This window comes from Coregonus lavaretus (assembly GCF_964263955.1).
Source record: "Coregonus lavaretus genome assembly, chromosome: 11".
In the NCBI taxonomy this organism is placed as follows: domain Eukaryota; kingdom Metazoa; phylum Chordata; class Actinopteri; order Salmoniformes; family Salmonidae; genus Coregonus; species Coregonus lavaretus.
The window spans coordinates 60,226,955-60,248,507 of record NC_139998.1 but is presented as its reverse complement, the minus strand read 5'-3'; the positions used below and the strand labels follow the sequence as shown (position 1 = coordinate 60,248,507).

Below are 21,553 nucleotides of genomic sequence, written 5' to 3'. Positions count from 1 at the left end.
TGTCCCTGTATATAGCCTCCCTGTATATAGCCTCCCTGTATATAGCCTCCCTACTGTCCCTGTATATAGCCTCCCTGTAGATCCCCTCCCTGTATATAGCCTCCCTGTATATAGCCTCCCTGTATATAGCCTCCCTGTATATAGCCTCCCTGTATATAGCCTCCCTGTATATAGCCTCCCTGTATATAGCCTCCCTACTGTCCCTGTATATAGCCTCCCTGTATATAGCCTCCCTGTATATAGCCTCCCTGTATATAGCCTCCCTACTGTCCCTGTATATAGCCTCCCTGTATATAGCCTCCCTGTATATAGCCTCCCTACTGTCCCTGTATATAGCCTCCCTGTAGATCCCCTCCCTGTATATAGCCTCCCTGTATATAGCCTCCCTGTATATAGCCTCCCTGTATATAGCCTCCCTGTATATAGCCTCCCTGTATATAGCCTCCCTGTATATAGCCTCCCTGTATATAGCCTCCCTGTATATAGCCTCCCTGTATATAGCCTCCCTGTATATAGCCTCCCTACTGTCCCTGTATATAGCCTCCCTGTATATAGCCTCCCTGTATATAGCCTCCCTGTATATAGCCTCCCTGTATATAGCCTCCCTGTAGATCCCCTCCCTGTATATAGCCTCCCTGTATATAGCCTCCCTGTATATAGCCTCCCTGTATATAGCCTCCCTGTATATAGCCTCCCTGTAGATCCCCTCCCTGTATATAGCCTCCCTGTATATAGCCTCCCTGTAGATCCCCTCCCTGTATATAGCCTCCCTGTATATAGCCTCCCTGTATATAGCCTCCCTGTAGATCCCCTCCCTGTATATAGCCTCCCTGTATATAGCCTCCCTGTAGATCCCCTCCCTGTATATAGCCTCCCTGTATATAGCCTCCCTGTATATAGCCTCCCTGTATATAGCCTCCCTGTATATAGCCTCCCTGTATATAGCCTCCCTGTATATAGCCTCCCTGTATATAGCCTCCCTACTGTCCCTGTAGATCCCCTCCCTGTATATAGCCTCCCTGTATATAGCCTCCCTGTATATAGCCTCCCTACTGTCCCTGTATATAGCCTCCCTGTATATAGCCTCCCTGTATATAGCCTCCCTGTATATAGCCTCCCTGTATATAGCCTCCCTGTATATAGCCTCCCTGTAGATCCCCTCCCTGTATATAGCCTCCCTGTATATAGCCTCCCTGTATATAGCCTCCCTGTATATAGCCTCCCTGTAGATCCCCTCCCTGTATATAGCCTCCCTGTATATAGCCTCCCTGTAGATCCCCTCCCTGTATATAGCCTCCCTGTATATAGCCTCCCTGTATATAGCCTCCCTGTATATAGCCTCCCTGTATATAGCCTCCCTGTAGATCCCCTCCCTGTATATAGCCTCCCTGTATATAGCCTCCCTGTATATAGCCTCCCTGTATATAGCCTCCCTGTATATAGCCTCCCTGTATATAGCCTCCCTGTATATAGCCTCCCTACTGTCTCTGTAGATCCCCTCCCTGTATATAGCCTCCCTGTATATAGCCTCCCTGTATATAGCCTCCCTGTATATAGCCTCCCTACTGTCCCTGTATATAGCCTCCCTGTATATAGCCTCCCTGTATATAGCCTCCCTGTATATAGCCTCCCTGTATATAGCCTCCCTACTGTCCCTGTATATAGCCTCCCTGTATATAGCCTCCCTGTAGATCCCCTCCCTGTATATAGCCTCCCTGTAGATCCCCTCCCTGTATATAGCCTCCCTGTATATAGCCTCCCTGTATATAGCCTCCCTACTGTCCCTGTATATAGCCTCCCTGTATATAGCCTCCCTGTATATAGCCTCCCTACTGTCCCTGTATATAGCCTCCCTGTATATAGCCTCCCTGTAGATCCCCTCCCTGTATATAGCCTCCCTGTATATAGCCTCCCTGTATATAGCCTCCCTGTATATAGCCTCCCTGTATATAGCCTCCCTGTATATAGCCTCCCTGTATATAGCCTCCCTACTGTCCCTGTATATAGCCTCCCTGTATATAGCCTCCCTGTAGATCCCCTCCCTGTATATAGCCTCCCTGTATATAGCCTCCCTGTATATAGCCTCCCTGTATATAGCCTCCCTGAATATAGCCTCCCTATTGTCCCTGTATATAGCCTCCCTGTATATAGCCTCCCTGTAGATCCCCTCCCTGTATATAGCCTCCCTGTATATAGCCTCCCTGTATATAGCCTCCCTGTATATAGCCTCCCTACTGTCCCTGTATATAGCCTCCCTGTATATAGCCTCCCTGTATATAGCCTCCCTGTAGATCCCCTCCCTGTATATAGCCTCCCTGTATATAGCCTCCCTGTATATAGCCTCCCTACTGTCCCTGTATATAGCCTCCCTGTATATAGCCTCCCTGTATATAGCCTCCCTACTGTCCCTGTATATAGCCTCCCTGTATATAGCCTCCCTGTATATAGCCTCCCTGTATATAGCCTCCCTGTATATAGCCTCCCTGTATATAGCCTCCCTGTATATAGCCTCCCTGTATATAGCCTCCCTGTATATAGCCTCCCTGTATATAGCCTCCCTGTATATAGCCTCCCTGTATATAGCCTCCCTGTATATAGCCTCCCTGTATATAGCCTCCCTGTATATAGCCTCCCTGTATATAGCCTCCCTACTGTCCCTGTATATAGCCTCCCTGTATATAGCCTCCCTGTATATAGCCTCCCTGTATATAGCCTCCCTACTGTCCCTGTATATAGCCTCCCTGTATATAGCCTCCCTGTATATAGCCTCCCTGTATATAGCCTCCCTGTAGATCCCCTCCCTGTATATAGCCTCCCTGTATATAGCCTCCCTGTATATAGCCTCCCTACTGTCCCTGTATATAGCCTCCCTGTATATAGCCTCCCTGTATATAGCCTCCCTGTAGATCCCCTCCCTGTAGATCCCCTCCCTGTATATAGCCTCCCTACTGTCCCTGTATATAGCCTCCCTGTATATAGCCTCCCTGTATATAGCCTCCCTGTATATAGCCTCCCTACTGTCCCTGTATATAGCCTCCCTGTATATAGCCTCCCTGTATATAGCCTCCCTGTATATAGCCTCCCTGTATATAGCCTCCCTGTATATAGCCTCCCTGTATATAGCCTCCCTACTGTCCCTGTAGATCCCCTCCCTGTATATAGCCTCCCTGTATATAGCCTCCCTACTGTCCCTGTATATAGCCTCCCTACTGTCCCTGTATATAGCCTCCCTACTGTCTCTGTAGATCCCCTCCCTGTATATAGCCTCCCTACTGTCTCTGTAGATCCCCTCCCTGTATATAGCCTCCCTGTATATAGCCTCCCTGTATATAGCCTCCCTACTGTCCCTGTAGATCCCCTCCCTGTATATAGCCTCCCTACTGTCCCTGTATATAGCCTCCCTGTAGATCCCCTCCCTGTATATAGCCTCCCTGTATATAGCCTCCCTGTATATAGCCTCCCTGTATATAGCCTCCCTGTATATAGCCTCCCTACTGTCCCTGTATATAGCCTCCCTGTATATAGCCTCCCTGTATATAGCCTCCCTACTGTCCCTGTATATAGCCTCCCTGTATATAGCCTCCCTGTAGATCCCCTCCCTGTATATAGCCTCCCTGTATATAGCCTCCCTGTATATAGCCTCCCTACTGTCCCTGTATATAGCCTCCCTGTATATAGCCTCCCTGTATATAGCCTCCCTACTGTCCCTGTATATAGCCTCCCTGTATATAGCCTCCCTGTATATAGCCTCCCTGTATATAGCCTCCCTGTATATAGCCTCCCTGTATATAGCCTCCCTGTATATAGCCTCCCTGTATATAGCCTCCCTGTAGATCCCCTCCCTGTATATAGCCTCCCTGTATATAGCCTCCCTGTATATAGCCTCCCTACTGTCCCTGTATATAGCCTCCCTGTATATAGCCTCCCTGTATATAGCCTCCCTGTATATAGCCTCCCTGTATATAGCCTCCCTGTATATAGCCTCCCTACTGTCCCTGTATATAGCCTCCCTGTATATAGCCTCCCTGTATATAGCCTCCCTGTATATAGCCTCCCTACTGTCCCTGTATATAGCCTCCCTGTATATAGCCTCCCTGTATATAGCCTCCCTGTAGATCCCCTCCCTGTATATAGCCTCCCTGTATATAGCCTCCCTGTATATAGCCTCCCTGTATATAGCCTCCCTGTATATAGCCTCCCTACTGTCCCTGTAGATCCCCTCCCTGTATATAGCCTCCCTGTATATAGCCTCCCTGTATATAGCCTCCCTGTATATAGCCTCCCTGTATATAGCCTCCCTACTGTCCCTGTAGATCCCCTCCCTGTATATAGCCTCCCTGTATATAGCCTCCCTGTATATAGCCTCCCTGTATATAGCCTCCCTGTATATAGCCTCCCTACTGTCCCTGTAGATCCCCTCCCTGTATATAGAGTCCCTGTATATAGCCTCCCTACTGTCCCTGTATATAGCCTCCCTACTGTCCCTGTATATAGCCTCCCTACTGTCCCTGTATATAGCCTCCCTACTGTCTCTGTAGATCCCCTCCCTGTATATAGCCTCCCTACTGTCTCTGTAGATCCCCTCCCTGTATATAGCCTCCCTGTATATAGCCTCCCTACTGTCCCTGTATATAGCCTCCCTACTGTCCCTGTATATAGCCTCCCTACTGTCTCTGTAGATCCCCTCCCTGTATATAGCCTCCCTACTGTCTCTGTAGATCCCCTCCCTGTAGATCCCCTCCCTGTATATAGCCTCCCTGTATATAGCCTCCCTACTGTCCCTGTATATAGCCTCCCTACTGTCCCTGTATATAGCCTCCCTACTGTCTCTGTAGATCCCCTCCCTGTATATAGCCTCCCTACTGTCTCTGTAGATCCCCTCCCTGTATATAGCCTCCCTGTATATAGCCTCCCTGTATATAGCCTCCCTACTGTCCCTGTAGATCCCCTCCCTGTATATAGCCTCCCTACTGTCCCTGTATATAGCCTCCCTGTAGATCCCCTCCCTGTATATAGCCTCCCTGTATATAGCCTCCCTGTATATAGCCTCCCTGTAGATCCCCTCCCTGTATATAGCCTCCCTGTATATAGCCTCCCTGTATATAGCCTCCCTACTGTCCCTGTATATAGCCTCCCTGTATATAGCCTCCCTGTATATAGCCTCCCTACTGTCCCTGTATATAGCCTCCCTGTATATAGCCTCCCTGTATATAGCCTCCCTGTATATAGCCTCCCTGTATATAGCCTCCCTGTATATAGCCTCCCTGTATATAGCCTCCCTGTATATAGCCTCCCTGTATATAGCCTCCCTGTATATAGCCTCCCTACTGTCCCTGTATATAGCCTCCCTGTATATAGCCTCCCTGTATATAGCCTCCCTGTATATAGCCTCCCTGTATATAGCCTCCCTGTATATAGCCTCCCTGTAGATCCCCTCCCTGTATATAGCCTCCCTGTATATAGCCTCCCTGTATATAGCCTCCCTACTGTCCCTGTATATAGCCTCCCTGTATATAGCCTCCCTGTATATAGCCTCCCTGTATATAGCCTCCCTGTATATAGCCTCCCTGTATATAGCCTCCCTGTATATAGCCTCCCTACTGTCCCTGTAGATCCCCTCCCTGTATATAGCCTCCCTGTATATAGCCTCCCTACTGTCCCTGTATATAGCCTCCCTACTGTCTCTGTAGATCCCCTCCCTGTATATAGCCTCCCTACTGTCTCTGTAGATCCCCTCCCTGTATATAGCCTCCCTGTATATAGCCTCCCTGTATATAGCCTCCCTACTGTCCCTGTAGATCCCCTCCCTGTATATAGCCTCCCTACTGTCCCTGTATATAGCCTCCCTGTATATAGCCTCCCTGTATATAGCCTCCCTACTGTCCCTGTATATAGCCTCCCTGTATATAGCCTCCCTGTATATAGCCTCCCTGTATATAGCCTCCCTGTATATAGCCTCCCTGTATATAGCCTCCCTACTGTCCCTGTATATAGCCTCCCTGTATATAGCCTCCCTGTATATAGCCTCCCTGTATATAGCCTCCCTGTATATAGCCTCCCTGTATATAGCCTCCCTACTGTCCCTGTATATAGCCTCCCTGTATATAGCCTCCCTGTATATAGCCTCCCTGTATATAGCCTCCCTACTGTCCCTGTATATAGCCTCCCTGTATATAGCCTCCCTGTATATAGCCTCCCTACTGTCCCTGTATATAGCCTCCCTGTAGATCCCCTCCCTGTATATAGCCTCCCTGTATATAGCCTCCCTGTATATAGCCTCCCTGTATATAGCCTCCCTGTATATAGCCTCCCTGTATATAGCCTCCCTACTGTCCCTGTATATAGCCTCCCTGTATATAGCCTCCCTGTATATAGCCTCCCTACTGTCCCTGTATATAGCCTCCCTGTAGATCCCCTCCCTGTATATAGCCTCCCTGTATATAGCCTCCCTGTATATAGCCTCCCTGTATATAGCCTCCCTGTATATAGCCTCCCTGTATATAGCCTCCCTGTATATAGCCTCCCTGTATATAGCCTCCCTGTAGATCCCCTCCCTGTATATAGCCTCCCTGTAGATCCCCTCCCTGTATATAGCCTCCCTGTATATAGCCTCCCTGTATATAGCCTCCCTACTGTCCCTGTAGATCCCCTCCCTGTATATAGCCTCCCTGTATATAGCCTCCCTACTGTCCCTGTATATAGCCTCCCTACTGTCCCTGTATATAGCCTCCCTACTGTCCCTGTATATAGCCTCCCTACTGTCTCTGTAGATCCCCTCCCTGTATATAGCCTCCCTACTGTCTCTGTAGATCCCCTCCCTGTATATAGCCTCCCTGTATATAGCCTCCCTGTATATAGCCTCCCTACTGTCCCTGTAGATCCCCTCCCTGTATATAGCCTCCCTGTATATAGCCTCCCTACTGTCCCTGTATATAGCCTCCCTGTAGATCCCCTCCCTGTATATAGCCTCCCTGTATATAGCCTCCCTGTATATAGCCTCCCTGTAGATCCCCTCCCTGTATATAGCCTCCCTACTGTCCCTGTATATAGCCTCCCTGTATATAGCCTCCCTGTAGATCCCCTCCCTGTATATAGCCTCCCTACTGTCTCTGTAGATCCCCTCCCTGTATATAGCCTCCCTGTATATAGCCTCCCTGTATATAGCCTCCCTACTGTCCCTGTAGATCCCCTCCCTGTATATAGCCTCCCTACTGTCCCTGTATATAGCCTCCCTGTAGATCCCCTCCCTGTATATAGCCTCCCTGTATATAGCCTCCCTGTATATAGCCTCCCTGTAGATCCCCTCCCTGTATATAGCCTCCCTGTATATAGCCTCCCTGTATATAGCCTCCCTGTATATAGCCTCCCTACTGTCCCTGTATATAGCCTCCCTACTGTCCCTGTAGATCCTTTCTGGTCAGAAATGGGGAAGTGATTGCTTCCTCCATTTCTAGCCTCTTTGAAAATCGAGTCATGTAAAAAGCTTTCCTATGTCAGTGTTTGGGACAGTGTTGTATTGAGACAGGCTTGAAAAAGCTAAGGAGCCAATAGCCAGAGGGTAGCATACATTTCTGATTCTTTGTTATAATAATGGTATGGGAACATTTTATTTTGTAAAGTGGTTTCTTGTATCAAACAACACAATACAAAAACATTTTCACCTCCTGGTCTGAGTGGATAAACAGGTTGATCCTGCCGACCAAGTGTCTGATCAGCTGCTTGGAGTAGCAGCTAGTCTAGCTGCCACTGTTTTAAATATCTGTAGTTCTGTCCTTGAGCTGTTCTTGTCTTTTAATGTTTCATGTTCTGTGTGGACTCCAGGAAGAGTAGCTGCTGCTTTTGCAACAGCTAATGGGGATCCAAATAAAATCCTGTAGGCTGTATCATAGAACAGCTATTTCAATTGCTATTTCCATGTTAAAATGTTATGAGATGAATTTTCTCCATTGTTTTTGACGGTAGGCCACTCTGGTAGGCCTACATTATGATCAAATAGCCACAGTAGCCTACTTGGCCACTGTTAAAACGGTAACTTAAAGCGGTTACAGCCTCAGTGTTCACAGTAAACGCACGCTGGAAGTTGCACAGAAATTGCGCTCAGCAGACCTGAAATTTGCTCAGTGCCAAAAAAGATTAGAGGGAACATTGGAGGTGTCCCTACCGTAGTTGGACAGAGCTTGGAGGTGTCCCTACCGTAGTTGGACAGAGCTTGGAGGTGTCCCTACCGTAGTTGGACAGAGCTTGGAGGTGTCCCTACCGTAGTTGGACAGAGCTTGGAGGTGTCCCTACCGTAGTTGGACAGAGCTTGGAGGTGTCCCTACCGTAGTTGGACAGAGCCTGGAGGTGTCCCTACTGTAGTTGGACAGAGCCTGGAGGTGTCCCTACCGTAGTTGGACAGAGCCTGGAGGTGTCCCTACCGTAGTTGGACAGAGCCTGGAGGTGTCCCTACCGTAGTTGGACAGAGCCTGGAGGTGTCCCTACCGTAGTTGTACAGAGCTTGGAGGTGTCCCTACCGTAGTTGGACAGAGCCTGGAGGTGTCCCTACCGTAGTTGGACAGAGCCTGGAGGTGTCCCTACCGTAGTTGGACAGAGCCTGGAGGTGTCCCTACCGTAGTTGGACAGAGCTTGGAGGTGTCCCTACCGTAGTTGGACAGAGCCTGGAGGTGTCCCTACCGTAGTTGGACAGAGCCTGGAGGTGTCCCTACCGTAGTTGGACAGAGCTTGGAGGTGTCCCTACCGTAGTTGGACAGAGCTTGGAGGTGTCCTTACCGTAGTTGGACAGAGCTTGGAGGTGAAGACGGTTCTGATGGTGGATATGAGTTCAGTGTGGAGGTCCTGGTTCAGACCCAGGAAGTGACTGAAGGACAGAAGAACCACCTCTCTGGGATGGACGTCCAGCCAGGCTCTGATCTCCTGAAGAACGGTCTGTGGAGAACATAGACATGGGTCCAACTGGTGTAACATAATCACAGCAACACCATAACATCTGAAATCAATTATATATCCTATTTGTCATAAGGTTGTCAGATAAGAACACTAGAGTCTAGTAAATGGTACAACCCCTCTCTGTAGCTCCCTGCTAGTATAGAAGTACAGATTATACCTTTAACATTGAACGTAGTGTACACTCTGTGGTAGTACAGAAGTATCATACCTCTACAATTAGCATAGTGTACACTCCATAGTATCATACCTCTACAATGAGCATAGTGTACACTCCATAGTATCATACCTCTACAGTGAGTGTAGTGTACACTCCGTGGTAGAAGTACAGGTTAGTAGAGGTGTCGTTGGGTCGATGTGCAATCCTCAGGTCCAGATATCTGACCCCACAGTCTAGCTGCTCCTTCACTGTCGCCTCCTATAGGACATTATCAGATCAACATTATCAGATGAACAACATTATCAGATCAACATTATCAGATCTTTTTTTTTTTTAAGCAGATGCTCTTATCCAGAGCGATTTACAGGAGCAATTAGGGTTAAGTGCCTTGCTCAAGGGCACATCGACAGATTTTTCACCTAGTCAGCTCGGGGATTAGAACCAGCGACCTTTCGGTTACTGGCACAACGCTCTTAACCACTAAGCTACCTGCCCCCCTTCATCATCAACATTATCAGATTAACAACATTATCAGATTAACAACATTATCAGATCAACAACATTATCAGAGCAACAACATTATCAGATCAACAACATTATCAGACCAACAACATTATCAGACCAACAACATTATCAGACCAACAACATTATCAGACCAACAACATTATCAGATCAACAAAATTATCAGATCAACAAAATTATCAGATCAACAACATTATCAGATCAACAACATTACGAGATGAACAACATTATCAGATGAACAACATTATCAGATCAACAAAATTATCAGACCAACAACATTATCAGATCAACAACATTATCAGATAAACAACATTACGAGATGAACAACATTATCAGATTAACAACATTATCAGATCAACAAAATTATCAGATCAACAAAATTATCAGATCAACAACATTATCAGATCAACAACATTATCAGATCAACAACGTTATCAGAGCAACAACATTATTAACCCAACCAGCACTGACGTACTGCCACCAGGTGTAAAGTCTGCACCTGTAGTGTTATGCCATCTAGGTCAGGGTGGTCAAACTCAATTCCTGGAGGGCTGTGTCTCTGCTGGGTTTTGTTATTTTGTTTCAATTTGAGTCCAATTAAGACCTAGCCATCCAGATGAGGGGAGTACCTAACTAATCATTCACCTTAATTGATCAATAAAGTGCAGGAGAGGAGCGAAAACCTGCAGACACTCCAGAAATGTAGTTTGACAACCCTGATCGGCTGTTAAAAATCATACCTGTGTAACTGCCCATTTATAAACAAATGGTCGAATCAGGGGCTTCATGTATTTGTCTAGCTTCTGCAGCAGATCAGGTTGGGTCAGGTCGACAGGGGAGCGGTCACTCTTATCCAGACAGTAGGTTATAGCATTATGGCTTCCTGAACAGGGAACCAAGGAAGACAGACAGATAGAAACAGAGAAACTGTATTACATGTGTATGGTCAGTGTCATGTGTCAGCCTCGTGCCCATATGATGCCCCTAAGGATCCAGTTTAAAGTTTAAGTTTCTATACTACATCATTCATTAAATCCCTTACTTGACACTTAGATGCCTACAAGGGAAATGGAAAGTGTTGGCGATGACATAATGCCATCTGATTAAAGTGTTGGTGTTGTGACATCAAATCAAATTGTATTTGTCACCTGCGCCGAATACAACAGGTGTAGACCTTACAGTGAAATGCTGACTTACAAGCCCTTAACCAACAATGCAGTTTTAAGAAAAATAAGTGTTAAGTAAAAAATAGATAAGTAAAAAATAAAAGCAGCAAAATAACAGTAAAAATAACAGTAGGGAGGCTATATACAGGGGGTACCGGTACAGAGTCAATGTGCGGGGGCACCGGTTAGGCGAGGTAATATGTACATGTAGGTTTAATGTAAATGTAATAATAAACAGAGAGTAGCAGCAGCATAAAAGAGGGGGTGTGGGGGGGGGGGGGGGGGGGGGCAGTGCAAATAGTCCGGGTAGCCATTTGATTAGCTGTTCAGGAGTCTTATGGCTTGGGGGTAGGAGCTGTTAAGAAGCCTCTTGGACCTAGACTTGGCGCTCCGGTACCGCTTGTCGTGCTGTAGCAGAGAGAACAGTCTATGACTAGGGTGGCTGGAGTCTTTGACAATGTTGAGGGCCTTCCTCTGACACCGCCTGGTATAGAGGTCCTGGATGGCAGGAAGCTTGGCCCCAGTGATGTACTGGGCCGTACGCACTACCCTCTGTAGTACCCTGCAGTCGGAGGCCGAGCAGTTGACAAACCAGGCAGTGATGTAACCGGTCAGGATGCTCTCGATGGTGCAGCTGTAGAACTTTTTGAGGATCTGAGGACCCATGCCAAATCTTTTCAGTCTCCTGAGAGGGAATAGGCTTTGCCCTTTTGTCCAGGTGGGAAAGGGCAGTGTGGAGTGCAATAGAGATTGCATCATCTGTGGATCTGTTGGGGCGGTATACGAATTGGAGTGGGTCTAGGGTTTCTGGGAAAATGGTGTTGATGTGGGCCATGACCAGCCTTTCAAAGCACTTCATGGCTACAGACGTGCTATGGGTCGGTAGTCATTTAGGCAGGTTATCTTAGTGTTCTTGGGCACAGGGACTATGATGGTCTGCTAGAAACATGTTGGTATTACAGACTCAGTTAGGGAGAGGTTGAAAATGTCAGTGAAGACACTTGCCAGTTGGTCAGCGCATGCTCGGAGTACACGTCCTGGTAATCCGTCTGGCCCTGCGGTCTTGTGAATGTTGACCTGTTTAAAGGTCTTACTCACATCGGCTATGGAGAGCGTGATCACACAGTCATCCGGAACAGCTGGTGCTCTCATGCAATACAGGACTAAGATTGAATCGTACTACACCGGCTCTGACGCTCGTCGGATGTGGCAGGGCTTGAAAACTATTACAGACTACAAAGGGAAGCACAGCCGCGAGCTGCCCAATGACACGAGTTTACCAGACGAGCTAAATCACTTCTATGCTCGCTTTAAGGCAAGCAATACTGAAGCATTGACGCTTTGCCTGTTTGATGGTTCGGCGGAGGGCATAGCAGGATTTCTTATAAGCGTCCGGGTTAGAGTCCCGCTCCTTGAAAGCGGCAGCTCTACCCTTTAGCTCAGTGCGGATGTTTCCTGTAATCCATGGCTTCTGGTTGGGGTATGTACGTACGGTCACAGTGGGGATGACGTCATCGATGCCCTTATTGATGAAGCCAGTGACTTTTAAATTTTTTAATTTAACCTTTATTTAACTAGGCAAGTCAGATATGAACAAATTCTTATTTACAATGACGGCCTACACCGGCCAAACCCGGACGACGCTGGGCCAATTGTGCGCCGCCCTATGGGACTCCCAATCACGGCCGATTGTGATACAGCCTGGAATCGAACCAGGGGGTCTGTAGTGACGCCTCAAGCACTGAGATGCAGTGCCTTAGACCGCTGCGCCACTGATGTGGTGTACTCCTCAATGCCATCGGAAGAATCCCGGAACACATTCCAGTCTGTGCCAGCAAAACAGTCCTGTAGCTTAGCATCTGCTTCATCTGATTAAAGTATTGGTGTTGTGACATAATGCCAGCTGATTAAAGTGTTGGTGTTGTGACATAATGCCAGCTGATTAAAGTGTTGGTGGTGTCTTACCTGGTATAGCTAGGTTCCTCAGGGGAACGTCCCAAAGAGCACAGGACAGGTGGTCCATCCAGGTGTCTTACCTGGTATAGCTAGGTTCCGCAGGGGAACGTCCCAAAGAGCACAGGACAGGTGGTCCATCCAGGTGTCTTACCTGGTATAGCTAGGTTCCTCAGGGGAACGTCCCATCATAGAGCACAGGACAGGTGGTCCATCCAGGTGTCTTACCTGGTATAGCTAGGTTCCTCAGGGGAACGTCCCAAAGAGCACAGGGCAGGTGGTCCATCCAGCTGTCCATGGGAAGCTCCTTCAGAGACACCTGCACTTCAGACACCACCTCCGAGGACATCTGTGGGTTCTAAAGATGTACAGTCATATGTGTGCAAAGCTGTCATCAAGGCAAAGGGTGGCTACTTTGAAGAATCTCAAATATAAAATATATTTAGATTTGTTTAACACTTTTTTGGTTACTACATGTTTCCATATGTGTTATTTCACATATTTATTCAAGGGCTTTTCTTTATTTTTACAATTTTTTATAATGTAGAATAATAGTGAAGACATCAAAACTATGAAATAACAGATATGGAATCATGTAGTAACCAAAAAAGTGTTAAACAAATCAAAATATATTTCATATTTGAGATTCTTCAAATAGCTACCCTTTGCCTTGAGTTCAAGTAACAGACACATCTCAACATCAACATCAACTGTTCAGAGGGGACTGTGTGAATCAGGCCTTTGTGGTCGAATTGCTGCAAAGAAACCACTACTAAAGGACACCAATAAGAAGAAGAGACCTGCTTGGGCCAAGAAACACGAGCAATGGACATTAGACCGGTGGAAATGTGTCCTTTGGTCTGGAGTCCAAATTGGAGATTTTTGGTTCAAACCGCTGTGTCTTTGTGAGACGCGGTGTGGGTGATTTGTGAGACGCGGTGTGGGTGAACGGAAGATCTCTGCATGTGTGGTTCCCACCGTAAAGCATGGAGGAGGAGGTGTGATGGTGTGGGGGTGCTTTGCTGGTGACACTGTCTGTGATTTATTTAGAATTCAAGGCACACTTAACCAGCATGGCTACCACATCATTCTGCAGCAATACTCCATCCCATATGGTTTGGGCTTAGTGGGACTATAATTTGTTTTTCAACATGACAATGACCCAACACACCTCCAGGCTGTGTAAGGGCTATTTTACCAAGAAGGAGAGTGATGGAGTGCTGCATCAGATGACCTGGCCTCCACAATCCCCCAACCTCAACCCAATTGAGATGGTTTGGGATGAGTCGGACGGCAGAGTGAAGGAAAAACAGCCAACAAGTGCTCAGCATATGTGGGAACTCCTTCAAGACTGTTGGAAAAGCATTCCAGGTGAAGCTGTTTGAGAGAATGCCAAGACTGTGCAAAGCTTTCATCAAGGCAAATTGTGGCTATTTGAAGAATCTCAAAAATAAAATATATTTTGATTTGTTTAACACTTTTTTGGTTACTACATGATTCCATGTGTTATTTCACAGTTTTGATGTCTTCGCTATTATTCTATGATGTATAAAATAGTAAAAATAAAGAAAAACCCTTGAATGAGTAGGTGTGTCCAAACTTTTGACTGGTACTGTATATAAATGAATACAATAAATAAATAAATAAATAACACACATACATAAAAGTATGGTATTTTATATTTGCAAACATTTCTACAAACCTGTTATAGCTTTGTCATTCTGGGGTATTGTGTGTAGATTGATGAGGATTTGTATTTATTTAATCAATTTTAGAATAAGGCTGTAACGTAACAAAATGTAGAAAAAGTCAAGGGGGTCTGAATACTTTTGGTTGGAATCATTTTTATTTGTTTTGAAAAGATACATGATTTGCTCTAGTAATTCTCCCTCTAACTTTTTGGGTGACCCGACCAAATTCACATAGAAATGTGTGTTATAGATCTGTCATTCTCATTGAAAGCCAGTCTAAGAAACTGAAGATCTGTTCTATGTGAGCTATTTCTATGCTTCCCGTTCTTAGGTTTTGATCTTTTACTTTGGGTTTTGTACACCAGCTTCAATACATACAGTATTTTTGGTTATGGAAAAGGTATTTCACAGCGGTTCAGAGTAAGAGCTCTCAAGTCTTACATGAGGACATTCATTGAACAGGGACCAGTGGCATTTAGTTAAATGAGGACATTCAATAAACCTTAATTTAAGCAATGGTCATTCAACCTTTTTGTTTACAAAGTCATTTTTGAGGTTCCGAAAGACATGTACTGCAATCACAATGACAGATTGGACATTAGACATCCAGGCAAACATACATGTACCATCACCTACACTATATATACCTGTCCACTAGTTACACTAGATAGATATACAGCAGTATGTGGACACTCCTTCAAATTAGTGGATTCGGCTATTTCAGCCACACCCATTGCTGACCGGTGTATAAAATCGAGCACACAGCCATGCAATCTCCATAGACAAACATTGGCAGTAGAATGGCCTTACTGAAGAGCTCAGTGACTTTGAACGTGGCACCGTCATAAGATGCCACCTTTCCAACACGTCTGTTTGTCAAATTTCTGCCCTGATAGAGCTTCCCCGGTCAACTGTAAGTGCTGTTATTGAGAAGTGGAAACATCTAGGAGCAACAACGGCTCAGCCACGAAGTGGTAGGCCACACAAGCTCACAGAACAGGACCGCTGAGTGCTGAAGCGTGTAGCGCGTAAAAATAATCTGTCCTAGGTTGCAACACTCGCTACCGAGTTCCAAACTACCACTGGAAGCAACATCAGCACAATAACTGTTAGTCGGGAGCTTCATGAAATGGGTTTCCATTAATATAATATGCCATTTAGCAGACGCTTTTATCCAAAGCGACTTACAGTCATGCGTGCATACATTTTTTTTGTGTTGGCTGGAGTGGTGTAAAGCTCGCCGCAATTGGACACTGGAGCAGTGGAAATGCGTTCTCTGGAGTGATGAATCACGCTTCACCATCTGGCAGTCCGAATCTGGGTTTGGCGGATGCCAGGAGAATGGTACCTGCCCGAATGCATAGTGCCAACTATAAAGATTGGTGGAGGAGGAATAATGGTCTGGGGCTGTTTTTCATGGTTCAGGCTAGGCCCCTTAGTTCCAGTGAAGGGAAATCTTAACGCTACAGCATACAATGACATACTAGACGATTCTGTGCTTCCAACTTTGTGGTGTGGAAGAACTTGACTGGCCTGCACAGAGCCCTTACCTCAACCCCTTCAAACAGCTTTGGGATGAATTGGAACGACGACTGCAAGCCAGGCCTAATCGGCCAACATCAGTGCCCGACCTCACTAATGCTCTTGTGGCTGAATGGAAGCAAGTCCCGGCAGCAATGTTCCAACATCTAGTGGAAAGCCTTCCCAGAAGAGTGGAGGCTGTTATAGCAGCAAAGGGGGGACCAACTCCATATTAATGGCCATGGTTTTGGAATGAGATGTTTGACGAGCAGGTGTCCACATCCTGTTGTCATGTAGTGTGTATATACATACAGCTCTGGAAGAAATTATGAGACCACTGCAAAATTATAAGTTTCTCTGGTTTTACTATTTATAGGTATTTGTTTGGGTAAAAATAACATTTTTGTTTTATTATATAAAACTACTGACAACATTTCTCCCAAATTCCAAATAAAAATATTGTCATTTAGAGCATTTATTTGCAGAAAATGACAACTGGTCAAAATAACAAAAAAGATGCAGTGTTGTCAGACCTCGAATAATGCAAAGAAAATAAGTTAATGTTCATTTTTAAACAACACAATAGTAATGTTTTAACTTAGGAAGAGTTCAGAAATCTATATTTGGTGGAATAACCCTGATTTTCAAATCACAGCTTTCATGCGTCTTGGCATGCTCTCCACCAGTCTTTCACATTGATGTTGGGTGACTTTATGCCACTCCTGGCGCAAAAATTCAAGCAGCTCGGCTTTGTTTGATGGCTTGTGACCATCCATCTTCCTCTTGATCACATTCCAGAAGTTTTCAATGGGGTTCAGGTCTGGAGATTGGGCTGGCCATGACAGGGTCTTGATCTGGTGGTCCTCCATCCACACCTTGATTGACCTGTCTGTGTGGCATGGTGCATTGTCCTGCTGGAAAAACCAATCCTCAGAGTTGGGGAACAATGTCAGAGCAAAAGGAAGCAAGTTTTCTTCCAGGACAACCTTGTACGTGGCTTGATTCATGCGTCCTTCACAAAGACAAATCTGCCCGATTCCAGCCTTGCTGAAGCACCCCCAGATCATCACCGATCCTCCACCAAATTTCACAGTGGGTGCGAGACACTGTGGCTGGTAGGCCTCTCCAGGTCTCTGTCTAACCATTAACCGACCAGGTGTTGGCCAACGCTGAAAATTGGACTCATCAGAGAAGATGACCTTCCTCCAGTCCTCCACGGTCTGATCCTAATGGTCTTTGGCAAATCTCAGCCTGGCTCTTCTTTGCTTCTCATTGATGAAGGGCTTTTTTTCTAGCTTTTCACGACTTCAGCCCTGCCCCTAGGAGCCTGTTTCGAACCGTCCTCGCCGTGCATTTCACCCCAGCTGCCGTTTGCCATGCTTTTTGTAGGTCACTTGATGTCATCCTACAGTTGTTGAGTGACATTCGAATGAGTTGGCGGTCATCCCGGTCAGTAGAAAGTCGTTTTCCCCCTCTGCCGGTCTTTAGCTTTATTGTCTCCAATGTCTGCTGCTTGAACGAGTGGCGCAGTGGTCTAAGGCACTGTATCGCAGTACTAGCTGTGCCACTAGAGATCCTGGTTCAAATCCAGGCTCTGTCGTAGCCGGCCGCGACCGGGAGACCCATGGGGCGGCGCACAATTGGCCCAGTGTCATCCAGGGTAGGGGAGGGAATGGCCGGCAGGGATGTAGCTCAGTTGGTAGAGCATGGTGTTTGCAATGCCAGGGTTGTGGGTTTGAAAAATTTAAAAATTTAAAAATGTATGCACTCACTTAACTGTAAATCGCTCTGGATAAGAGCGTCTGCTAAAATGACTAAAATGTTATGAACCGCCGTCATTGACATTTTAAGGATGGAAGCAACCTGACACTCACTGTTTCCCTCTGCCAGTAAAGCCAGAATTGAACCCTTATTTTCCTCACTCAAAACTTTCCTTTTCAACTCTTATTTTACTTTTGAGGTACTATTAGCACTGTTTTTGCCATCCAGCTGGTCCTATTGCAAGAGGATAGTGATGACCACAGCAGTGGTTTTTATACTTTTCCTCGTTATATAAGATTTGGTTCAGGTGATCACCTAATCAGTACCTAATTCAGTAGAATGAGGTGTGCCTGTGTTGGAATTCAACAGACACTGGAATGGGAATGGCTGTCATACATGTAGAGATGCTGATTTAAGAAAAATGTGCAGTGGTCTCTTCATTTTTTCCAGAGCTGTATTTCCTTTTCTTAACAATTTAACCGGTTTGTTATATTTTCGTTACAATGAAACAACCAACATACTTACGTTTAAAATTATACAGCAGTAGCTGCCAGCTGCTGGCCGATCCAGTTTAAAGAGAAACCGTGGTATTGGTGACAGAAAAAGCCAAACGGGTGTACCACAAGAAGCCGTCCATTCTGATAATCCACAAAACACGGAAGGTTGGAAAGGAGAAGGTTTCAAATCAAGTGCACTTTGTGAGTACTTGTCCGATGCTTGCCTGGAAGATGCGCTGGGATCATACGGAAGCCGGTCCAGATCTTTTTTCCATCACCGGTGTCTTTATGGGTCTATCGTTTTTGCCAATATTAAACTATACATGATATATTAGCGGAGACATTCTTTTTTTTTCTTCTTCAGAATAGTTATTTCCTTCCGGACCTACCGGTCCCCAGTCTACGCTAGTTTAGTGAGGGCGTGACCAGTTTTCTGCCAGCAACACAAATTATGACGTCAAGTTCGTATGGTAATGAGGAAACCTTAAAAATAAAAGCCCGCATTTCAAATCATTGCAATGTGGATAACTCATTCAAAAAGACATTGCATTTTTCATCAATGGCCATTTTTTATTGTGCCAACAAGAAAAGGCATTAAGTAATTTTTGAAAACAAAATTAAAAAATATGGTTTTAAAAACCTTTTTTACATTTGACATTTACATTTTAGTCATTTAGCAGACGCTCTTATCCAGAGCGACTTACAGGAGCAATTAGGGTTAAGTGCCTTGCTCAAGGGCACATCGACAGATTTTTCACCTAGTCGGCTCGGGGATTAGAACCAGCGACCTTTCGGTTACTGGCACAACGCTCTTAACCATTAAGACCAATAATAATACAAATACAATGTTGACACTAGTATGTTGAGAATATTAGGTTGTAGAGAACCTTTTTACCCGTCTCAGCTAAAGTGGGGTGGGAAATACTGAGTAGGGTCTCTACTAACCAAATATGATTCGTTTTGGAGGGAACTGTGTTGTACATATCCAGCAGCACTTCCTTCTCCACCCTCTCCATGGCCCCCAATGCAATACACTGTAATAGACTGTACATGGGATACATCTTGGCTTGTAGAGAAAACTTTTCTACCCGTCTCAGCTTAAGACGCGGTCACCTTGTTTCTAGCTCCTAGCCAACTAGGAGTATTTTGTTATTTTGGGGGTTCTTTCTTACATTTGCTCAGAACGTTTATTGTATTATTACCTACAGCTGAAAATAACTTTGGGACATTAGATCAGCGGTCACTCACCAGAAATTCTAGCAGAAATTCGACTTCCCTGACCTGGATCTTTTGTTTGAACTTCCCGAGGCAGCTCTATTCATCCCGGGAACTGCATCAAAACGCAGATGCCAGAGAAGAGGAAGAAGAAGTGTGTCCCTAGTCAGACTCAAGAGGCGTGCACACCATCCACCGCCTCTGAGTATATTACTCGCTAACGTTCAGTCCCTGGACAATAAAGTAGACGAGCTCAGGGCGAGGATCTCCTTCCAGAGAGACATCAGGGACTGTAACATACTGTTTACGGAATCATGGCTCTCTCCGGATATTGTCTACGTTCATTCCGCCAGTGGGGTTCTCCGTCCATCGTGCAGACCGGAAGAAGGAACTCTCCAGGAAAAAGAAAAGCGGAGGGGTTTGTTTCATGATTAACTCATGCTGTGATTGTGGAAACATCCAGGAACTAAAGTCATTTTGTTCTCCTGATCTGAAATACCTCACCATCAAATGTCGACCGCATTACCTCCAGAGATAATTTCCTTCAGCCATCGTCACAGCCGTGTACATTCCTCCCACGCCGACAGCTCTCAAGGAACTACACTGGACTATGTGCAAACTGGAAACGGCATATCTTGTAGCTGGGGACTTTAATAAATGAAATCTGAGGAAAAAGCTACCGAATATCTATCAACACATCTCCTGTGCTACACGCGCATTACGTACCCTGGATCATTACTACTCTCTCTTCCGGGATGCTACAAGGACCTCCCCCGCACTCCCTTCAGCAAATCAGATCGCGCCTCCATTCTGCTCCTCTCCACCTATAGGCAGAAACTTAAAACAGGAACACACCATTATATACTGTCTATACACACCAGTATATACTGTCTATACACACCATTATATACTGTCTATTCACACCATTATATACTGTCTATTCACACCATTATATACTGTCTATACACACCATTATATACTGTCTATACACACCATTATATACTGTCCATACTGTCTATACACACCATTATATACTGTCTATTCACACCATTATATACTGCCTATACACACCATTATATACTGTCTATACACACCATTATATACACTGTCTATATACACCATTATATACTGTCTATACACACCATTATATACTGTCTATACACACCATTATATACTGCCTATACACACCATTATATACTGTCTATACTGTCTATTCACACCATTATATACTGTCTATACACACCATTATATACTGTCCATACTGTCTATACACACCATTATATACTGTCTATACACACCATTATATACTGTCTATATACACCATTATATACTGTCTATACACACCATTATATACTGTCTATACACACCATTATATACTGCCTATACACACCATTATATACTGTCTATACTGTCTATTCACACCATTATATACTGTCTATACACACCATTATATACGGTCTATACTGTCTATACACACCATTATATACTGTCTATACACACCATTATATACTGTCTATTCACACCATTATATACGGTCTATACTGTCTATACACACCATTATATAATGTCTATACACACCATTATATACTGCCTATACACACCATTATATACTGCCTATACTGTCTATACACACCATCATATACTGTCTATTCACACCATTATATACTGTCTATACTGTCTATACACACCATTATATACTGTCTATACACACCATTATATACTGCCTATTCACACCATTATATACTGTCTATACTGTCTATTCACACCATTATATACTGCCTATACACACCATTATATACTGTCTATACACACCATTATATACTGCCTATACACACCATTATATACTGTCTATACACACCATTATATACTGTCTATACTGCCTATACACACCATTATATACTGTCCATACACACCATTATATACTGTCTATACTGCCTATTCACACCATTATATACTGTCTATACACACCATTATATACTGTCCATACTGTCTATACACACCATTATATACTGTCTATACACACCATTATATACTGTCTATTCACACCATTATATACTGTCTATACACACCAATATATACTGTCTATTCACACCATTATATACTGTCTATACACACCATTATATA

At 45.1% G+C, this 21,553-nt stretch overlaps 1 protein-coding gene across 1 annotated transcript in view; it reads right to left on the bottom strand.

The window, feature by feature from the left end:
* The window catches only part of plcxd1.1 (phosphatidylinositol-specific phospholipase C, X domain containing 1, tandem duplicate 1), an 88,343-nt gene extending 69,722 nt beyond the window's left edge, over window positions 1-18,621 (bottom strand). Inside the window, exons 1-5 of the mRNA XM_084171540.1 lie at window positions 18,243-18,621; window positions 12,973-13,102; window positions 10,366-10,508; window positions 9,233-9,361; window positions 8,770-8,925 (exon numbers count right to left, since the gene is read on the bottom strand). Of these exons, the coding sequence (XP_084027666.1) occupies window positions 8,770-8,925; window positions 9,233-9,361; window positions 10,366-10,508; window positions 12,973-13,093 (549 nt within the window). The 5' untranslated portion in view covers window positions 13,094-13,102; window positions 18,243-18,621. The remainder of the gene's footprint in view (window positions 1-8,769; window positions 8,926-9,232; window positions 9,362-10,365; window positions 10,509-12,972; window positions 13,103-18,242) is intronic.
* Window positions 18,622-21,553: the final 2,932 nt, after the last annotated feature.